This window comes from Austrofundulus limnaeus, unplaced genomic scaffold, assembly GCF_001266775.1.
Source record: "Austrofundulus limnaeus strain Quisiro unplaced genomic scaffold, Austrofundulus_limnaeus-1.0 Scaffold688, whole genome shotgun sequence".
In the NCBI taxonomy this organism is placed as follows: Eukaryota; Metazoa; Chordata; class Actinopteri; order Cyprinodontiformes; family Rivulidae; genus Austrofundulus; species Austrofundulus limnaeus.
Window position 1 is genome coordinate 77326 of NW_013953090.1, and position 9050 is coordinate 86375.

General features: G+C 47.5%; 2 protein-coding genes across 2 annotated transcripts in view; one reads left to right on the forward strand and one right to left on the reverse strand.

The window, feature by feature from the left end:
* Positions 1-2709, reverse strand: part of LOC106531888 (uncharacterized) — a gene marked incomplete at its 5' end in the record, with an annotated part of 6569 nt that extends 3860 nt beyond the window's left edge. Inside the window, 2 exon segments of the mRNA XM_014027829.1 lie at positions 2039-2214; positions 2288-2709. Of these exon segments, the coding sequence (XP_013883283.1) occupies positions 2039-2214; positions 2288-2709 (598 nt within the window).
* A 2913-nt stretch (positions 2710-5622) lies between these two features.
* Positions 5623-9050, forward strand: part of LOC106531881 (P2Y purinoceptor 1-like) — a 4910-nt gene continuing 1482 nt past the window's right edge. The window contains exon 1 of the mRNA XM_014027824.1: positions 5623-5756. Within this exon, the coding sequence (XP_013883278.1) occupies positions 5623-5756 (134 nt within the window). The remainder of the gene's footprint in view (positions 5757-9050) is intronic.

A 9050-nucleotide genomic window follows, 5' to 3' on the forward strand; every position in this document is an offset into this window, starting at 1 on the left:
ATCCGGACGTTAGGGAAACCGAGAGGCAATATGGGACATGTAGTTTACAGGGCTACTGACCAATCGGGACATTTGGGAAACCGAACGGGATTATGGGAAATTTTTTTTTTTTTTTTACTACTGGGACATTAGGGTACAAGAGGGACAAATGGGATCAAAGATAGGGATTTTGACCTTCTCAATTAACTTAAACCAAAAAAAAAAAGCCCCAGCAAGCTGAAAAGAGGCCTGAAACCTCAGGAAAGTCTACAAAAGTCCTTCTGAGGTGGACAGTGCCAAAATAGGCCTTTGAAAGGCACTTTATCATGTACCTGAAGAACTATGAGCATTTATATCTCCCCAATATACAACATTGTCTGTTACCGGGGAAATCTCCTATGGGTGGAGGGAAGGAAGGCGGGGTTGTCCCTCCCTGATCATGTGTAAAGAGCCTGATAAACACCTTCAACCAATCAGAAGGACCATTTGGAAATCCCAATCTCCCCATTAAAAAGCATGCCAAATGTCCTGTTTCCCTTTTAAAGGAAAAGGAACTGGGACATTTGGCATGCCTTATAATGGGAACATTGGGATTTCCAAATGTCCCATTCAACACTTAGGGTCTTCCACCCGTATGAATGGGACATTTGGAAATCCCAATCTCCCCATTATAAAGCATTCCAAATGTCCCACTTCCTTTAAAAAACGGTCCCCATTTCCCTAACATAAAGACTGGGACATTTGGTCATCGCTTCCACTCCATTATAAAGTGACCAGAGCAATCCAACGCTTCCAACGAGGCTGGAGGTTTGTACTTGGTGTCCGGAGCAGGTGCACGTGGGTGGGCCAGCGAGAGAGGTGAGGGTGGGTGAGGAGGCTGGAGGTTTGGACTTAGTGAAAAAAACAAAAAGTGTGGACTTAGTGCAAAAACCACAGGTCCAGACCCCGTCTTGTTAGCAGCCTAGCCAGGCAACGGAGCGTTGTATCTCCGCATGTCTCACATCATTGGACAGGCCTGGATCTAAGCTACAATCCATTAGGAGAATGGAGTCTCTATGATTCTCCCTCGCGGAGATATAGGCGGAAAACCAAGCAGAGATCCATGCGCAAAAACCGCGATTTCGCGCCTCCAGAACCCGACAGCGGTCGTTGTTGGCGGCCTAGCGGGGCCGCGGAGCGTCGGACCCCCGCAAGTCTCACATCAGTGGACAGGCCTGGATCTCAGCTACAATCCATTAGTAGAATGGAGTCTCTACGATTCTCTCTCTCTGAGATATAGGCGGAAAACCAAGCAGAGATCTATGCGCAAAAACCGAGATTTACGCACATCCAGACCCCGACAGCGGGTGTTGTTGGCGGCCTAGCCGGGCTGTAAAGCATTGGACCCCGGCATGTCTCACATCAGTAGACAGGCCTGGATGTCAGCTACAATCTAAAAGTTAAATGGAGTCTCTTTGATGTTTCCCCGCAGAGCAATAAACTTAAAACCAACAAATTACACATATTTTTACATGAAATGAAACATTTTAAACAGAACCAAGATTTAAGTAACTTTATTTTATTCAGATGCTGGTGGTTCAGACGGGTGGGGCCTGCAGGCTTCTTCGAAAAGCTCCRGCATGTTTCTGGACTGGTCTTGCGAGAGGTGCAGGGCATAGAACCGGTCAGCTGTGGATGTGTCGTGGCACATGAAACATGCCAGTTTGTGGCGCACATCCGGATTGTGGCAGTTCCTGGCATGAGTGGCAATAGATGTCCTGATGTCAGTGAAGGTCGGGCTTCCAGGCAAACCCATTTCTTCCCACACCACCCGGAGGAACTGCAAGAGGGTCTTCCCGTTGCCRGGGGTCCCCGTGGTGAAGACACGGTTGTCGTTGGGCTCCAGTCAAGCTCGGAGACGCATCCACCGCTCCAGCCAGACGAACTCGTCCCGAGTCAGGTAGATCTGGGCCATCCCGAAGGCTCGGTTGGTCTTGTGCTCTCTGACCTGGCAGAACAAACAATAATTAGTAATAATGTTCCAGTGACCCACCCGCATCCAGGATGTGGTTACACTCACATTGATGACAACGCCGTGGCTTCCRTCCGGAGATGCGTTTCTCGCCGCCTCCAGCTCTTCCACCTTCATGTTGGCAATCACACCTGTTCTGTGCCCGTAGATGGATGATATGAAGGCGGCCATGTAACCATAAAACCGGTGCCTGACGTTTGGGACGTCTTCYTCCTCCAGCATGTCTGTGGGGATGGAGGAATATCGGTTAAAAAACAGTGATGTGACTGCAGCGAACCTTGGCTGTTATGCACTTACCCAGCAACTCTGGTATCCTGCGGGAGGCCAGCTGCTTGCACGCGGTGAGGTGTTGCTGCGTTACGGCCCTGGACACTTTGGCATCCTTCACGGAGATCTGGTGCACGACCACTTCCCTGCTCAGGTCGCGGAGGCAGCTCTTCAGGGCTCTGGCCACACCAGCCTGCTMGCTCCTTGTCAGACTGCAGGGGTCCGGTGGTGTTTCCATGAAGTACTGCAGGAACTGATGGACGTTTTTCAGGTACACGTTGACCGTAGTGACCGACCTGTTCGCTTTAGCCAGCTCCGCGGGCCACCTCTGTGTGCGCTCCAGGTCATCCAGGAAGAGCCAGTTTTCTTTGCGCCGSCCCCCCTCATACATGTAACCCAAGAAGACGTGGACCCTGTTAGCTTTGGACACCGCYTTCTGGTACTGTTTGTTGTTCGGACGTCCACCCACGTGGAAACTCCTGAAGCCCCGCAGAAAGCAGGCCACCGGTCCTGGCAAGGGAAGCAGCTGCTGGGAAGGGAGCGGTCCGTCCTGGGGTATGGTCGTGCCTGGGTCGCCTCCGTCTCCCTGGTCCTCGCCTGGGTCCCCTCCGTCTCCCTGGTCCTCGCCGTCCACGCTGGAGAGGGCGGCCTGCCTTTCCTAGCCGGGCGGCACCTGGAGGGCGGGCGGCACCGGGAGGGCGGCATGCCTTTCCCCGCCGGGCGGCACCGGGAGGGCGGGCGGCACCGGGAGGGTGGCCTGTCTTTCCCCGCCGGGCTCCTCCATGTGGAGGTCCGAGACCACCGGCGGGCTGACTTGTTTCACCCCGAGCTCTCTGATCAGGTGAAGAGTGCATTTTCGCCTCACCAGATGCAGCCGAGCCCATCTGTCCTCCTCGGTCAGCTCCACATGGGCCCGCAGGATGTGTCTGTCCAGCTGCCCCTCCCTGTAGGTGCAGCCGTRGACAGGGCAGGCATGGTTCCTCACATTTACTCTCCCGAAGGCTAAATTCGAAAGCAGCTTCCTTTCCTGCGGGTTTTTTACACCGTGTCCCCGCCTGAGGTGGCTAGCCATGGCTTTAAACTGTCCGTCGCAGAGCGGACACAGAGGAGCTGCTTCACGTGTCATCTGCACAAACACATTAAATCAGGATAAAACAAATCAGTAAGAACCAGACACAAAACCCATAGCAAGTTTTCTTAATACACTCACCTTCTCGCAGCCTGTCCCCAGAGTGATTCTGCTGGGAGTAAGGGCCGATTTATATAGAGGCAGGAGCTGATTGTTAACTGGCTGCAGCTTTTGCCAAGAAGCTGCACTCACTGGGCCAAATGCTGGAAAAAACCCTAACCTTACCGGGAGCAGCTGGAGCCAGCCTGCAATCAGCTGCACTCACTGGGCCAAATGCTGAACAAAAACCCTAACCCTCCAAAATAAAACCCGGAACCAACACACATGCCGTGGTTTCCGGAGGACCGGTCCGACAACTGGACCAGAGTCGGGAGAAGACGCCATCGGAACCCAAATGTCATACCACAACGCTGGGAAACACAAAGCCGAATCGAAACAGAACAGCCACGATGAACCTATGCGGAGGCCGTTAGAGGCAGAGCGGACTACGGAGACCCACGGAGGGAGCAAGATCAATGCGATTGGCGCAACTACCTAACGGTCTACAACGAGCGCCGAGTGGGACAACACGGAAGCGGCAGAAGGTACCAGAATGACACCAATCGCAGCGTTTTCAGAAGCCGACGGTCCCCTTATGGAAGCCGCAGGAGAATCCGGAATGACACCGATCACAGCGCTTTTAGGAGCCGCCAGTCCCCCTATGGAAGCTGCGTGAGGATCCAGGATGACGCCGATCACAACTTTTTAAGGGGCCGGCCCTTCTACAGTCAACGAGACTTCAGTTACAACAACGGCTGGAGACGCGAAAACTACAGGAACTGCAACAAATGAAGATGGACATCCAACCATAGACAATAACAACAACAGCGGTATGTACCCCCTAACAGATGCTGCCCCCGCCCCCCCAACCAACACTCAGACAGAACTCAGAGTGTTGATCCGAACTTTACCAATAAAATCAGAATAATTCAAAGGCTCATTAAAGCAGTTCATCACTCCAGTAATGTAAATAATGGTGAATGTCCCCTTGCAGTCCAGAGGATTCAAGATCAGTTAATTTCTGTGATTGAACCAGTCAACCCCACTCCGATCACAGTTTCCCAGATAGAGGGGAATGCTAAAAACTGGGCACACACTACTGTCTAGATCCTGCAGGAACATTATGATCGAGCCGTTTGCACAGAACTTTCAGATCTGTCCCTCTTTTCCTTCTCTGACATGAAGGCCCCATTTCAGATTGCCACAAAATGGGCACAAAAAAACTTGGGCAGGCGTCTACTTCAACAAACCCTTAATGAAGTAGAGGGGCTTCTTAGAAACCCACCGGAAAACACTCAAACAACAACCCTGGCAGAAAACGTGACAACAGGTGGGACAGGACCCCCCTCCCCAACTCCCTCTGCACCTGGGCCAGTACCAATGAGGGAGCCAGACAGGAGGACCGACCCCCCTTCCCTTCCTCCCCTCCCGTTCCAGCCCCCCTCTCTCACCCTCCTCCCCTTCCCCTTCATCCCCCTCCACCTGCACAAGGCTCGCCAGCATCCATCTCCTCCTTCTCATCATCATCAGCGGAGTCGATGGAAGGATCAACGGGGGGGATCAACACACCAGGGAGGGACAACAGAACCGATGTTCCTGCCAAACAGGTGAGCTAATCAGAACACAGCTCTCACCTGTCATCCCTATTATCAAGACTCTAACTCGCCTCCTGCTGGACACCCTCCAACATCATCCACCTAACAACCCCGCATACTATCAGCAGCAGAACAGGAGGCTTATGAGGACTCCGTCATCACTGAGATGGAAGACTACTTTCTCAACACCCCACCTCTAGAGGAACCGGTGGGAAGCCTGCTTCGCTCAAGCATCCAGACCACCCTGACGGGGAGCCCCTTCACCGGACCTGGCCCCAAATCTGCAGCATCAGCACCGCATCCTGAGTATTCAGCACCATGGATAACCAAACCGACCAGACATGTTGCCAGGTTTGATAAAACTCTAGAATGGAGACTTGACATCAATAAAAAAGTATGCTATTCTAGGAGACTCCAACCTATCAAGACTCCATCTCTTTGATGGCACTGATCTACAAATAGACAGCTTCCCGGTAGGGAAGTGGGAGCATGCCACACTCCTACTACAGAAGGCCCAGATCAACTGCAAGGTGGAAAAACTGGTCCTCGCCTTCGGCCTCAACAACAGATCGGAGAAGAACCTGCAGCCTGTCATCGATTAGATGGAAAAAGCCTTCAGCACAGCAATTAGAAGACTTCCATCAACTCAGATCTACCTGGTCCAGATGAACTTTTCAACCTCCATCCCTCGTAGAGACCAGCTCATCCTGGAGGGCCTCAACGAGGAAGTCCAAGGGTATGAACATTACATCCCCCTACTAAAAGAGGGCTTCAGTGTAGAAAGGGATGGGGTCCACTGGACCAAGGGTACAGCCTTTTGTATTTTTGAACACTGGATGAAACATTTAAAATAAACTTCCCCGCAAGCCTGTCCTTACAGGAGGGGACAGGTAATGAACATAATAATAACAAAAATGTTATTAATCTATCAAAATCTTTTAAATTAACTAGTGCACAGTTATCTCTACTTAATAAAGGCCTAACATTTGTCCCCTCTATAGGGTTCGACAAAGACACTATAGCCCAGAGTAAATATGATTTACAACAATATCACAAAAGAGAAAAACTAGCAGTGTATTATAAGGAGGAGGATAACTCAGACATACCTCCATTCACCCCTAAATCCAGTTGGGAACTGGCTTTGGCCAGACTCCCAACTCAGGTGTCTTCTTTGATTCAGAATGACATGGAATATTTAAAAAAAACTTTAAAATAGCTAGACAGAAACCAAATTTGACCAGGGAAGAAACAATGGCTCTAAAGGAATTAATACAAAATAAGAACATAGTTATTAAACCGGCTGATAAAGGCAGTGCCATGGTAATAATGGATAGAGAACAATATCTACATGAAGGATATAAACAACTTAATAACACATATTATAACTCAAAACTAACAAAACCTATATTTCTAGAAACCATACCCCTAGTCAACAAAATAATCAATAATTTATATATTAAAAAATTTATCAGTGCTGAACAGCGAAAATATCTAATTGGTTCTGAAGAGCCCAGAGCCAGACGCTTCTACCTATTACCCAAAATCCATAAAGACCGCAGTAATTGGTCCTTACCTTTTGAGATCCCTAGTGGGAGACCCAACGACTCAGATTGTGGAAGTGAAACTTACCATACAGCGGAATATATTGATTATTATCTGACCCCACTCTTGATTAAGCATGACAGTTATATTAAAGATGCATATGACTTTATGGATTAAATAAAAAAGATCCACTTACCTGATGAGACAATCCTCTTCACGATGGATGTCGAAAGCTTATACACAAACATAGATGTCAAGGAAGGTATAGAAACAGTGAAAACCATTTTTAGAAAATATCTATGTCATTCCAGACCGGAGAAGGAATTACTCCAATTATTAGACATAAATCTGACCAGGAACGATTTTGAATTTAACAATGAATATTTTTTACAAACCAGAGATACAGCCAAGGGCAAGAAATTTGCACCTGCTTATGCCAACATATTTATGGCCTTATGGGAGGAATCAGCCTAATTAAAATGTGATAAAAAACCTCTGTTTTACTATAGATATCTGGATGACATCTGGGGTTGTTTGGACCCATTCCGAGAGAGACTTCGAGACCTTCCTGGACTCACAGAACACACACAATCCTTCTATAAAATTCAAAGCAACAACACACCGCTCATCAGTTGATTTTTTTGGATACTACTACTTTTAAAGGCCCTCACTTCAAAGAGACATCTGGGGTTGTTTGGACCCATTCCGAGAGAGACTTCGAGAACTTCCTGGACTCACAGAACACACACAATCCTTCTATAAAATTCAAAGCAACCACACACCGCTCATCAGTTGATTTTTTGGATACTACTACTTTTAAAGACCCTCACTTCAAAGAGACACATAGCCTGGACGTTAAAGTCTTCTTCAAGGACACGGATACACACGCATTATTATATAAATCTAGTTTTCACCCTAAGCACACATATGCAGGACTAATCGTCACAATTATTAAGATTTCATAGAATTTGCACACAGCAGACTGATTTTAGAGCTGCAACCAAGATTCTGTTTTCAGCCTTGACCAGGAGGGGTTACTCGAGGTCCTTTCTGAGAAGATGTCTGAGGACATTCCTGCTGACCAGACCGACCACGGTAGAAACTGTAATCCCATTTGTTACTAATTATTCTCCTTCGGCTATGAAACTGGTAAAAAAACAATATAAACAATTTTGAAAAATTTCAACAGGAGAGCCAATTATTACCAGATCATGGGATTATTGGAGCCTTTAGAAGAAATAAAAATCTAAAAGACTCTTTAGTCCATGCAAAACAGATCACTCACCTACCAAAGGTCAAAGATCTGTGGGAATTCTTCAGACAGCTCAAATGGGTTCAAAATAAATTTAACAGGGCAGTATTTAAAACGGCCAGCAGAGGGAGCCCCAAGACAAGAAGTTGTGTAAATTTGATTACATGTCAGCAGTGTGGGGCCCAGTATGTGGGGAAAACTGGAAACACACTTTGACCAGGTTTACCCAACACAGATATAATATTAATAAAAAGAAGGAGCCTCATACACCCCTGTTCCAACATTTTCTCCAATATGGCTGGGATTCTGTTAAGGCCACAATTTTGGAATGTGATCCCACCTGGTCACTTGCTCAGAGGAGAAGGGCTGAGAGAAATTGGATAATTAAATTAGACACCAGGACATCCAAAGGGCTAAATGAGAAAGATGCCTCATATTAACCTCTGATTAGTGAACCTTATCCCTTCTCCTGACCCCTGTTCTAAAATCAACCCCAGTAATGATATGCCTTACAATAACCCCTAATATATAATTTCTAACCCTCCCCCTTATCTCAAACCCTAACCCTAACCTCAGGGTTTGAATGCCTCATGTTAACCCCTTATATTTTGATTCTAACCCTCCTCCTGAACCCTATTCTAAAGTTAGCCCTATTAAGGATATGCCTCATATTAACCCCTAATATATAATTTCTAACCCTCTCCATTACCTCAAACCCTAACCCTAAACTCAGGGTCCTAACACCTCAATTTAACCTGGATATTTACTAAATCCAAGATACTTACCTGATTTAAAACTCCTAAATCTAAATCTGGAACCAACAAATTTAAGAAAAACATTCCCACCCACATCTAAACAACAAAAAAACAGAACAATACTTACCTGTTTTTCTTTTTTTTTTTTTGAAAAAATATTTTAATAACAAAAACAAAGACCTTCCTGTGRTGAAGGGGTTCCTCTCGGGGCTGATGGATTCGCAGGGGTGAGAGTTGGGACATGGATGGACCGTCACTTTTTTCCTCACCCTAACCTCACAGGTACCTTCCTGACCCTAAAACTAACCTAAAGTCAATTCACACCTTGGTCCTTAACTCAACCCCCACACCCAAAATCAGCCTCCGACGTCGTGGGGCCCAAGCTTTGTACCCGGTCCCCACGAGCCTGCATTTTCCTTAAAACTGGGCTCACGATGTAGGAAAAACAAGGCCACACACACACACACACACACACACACAC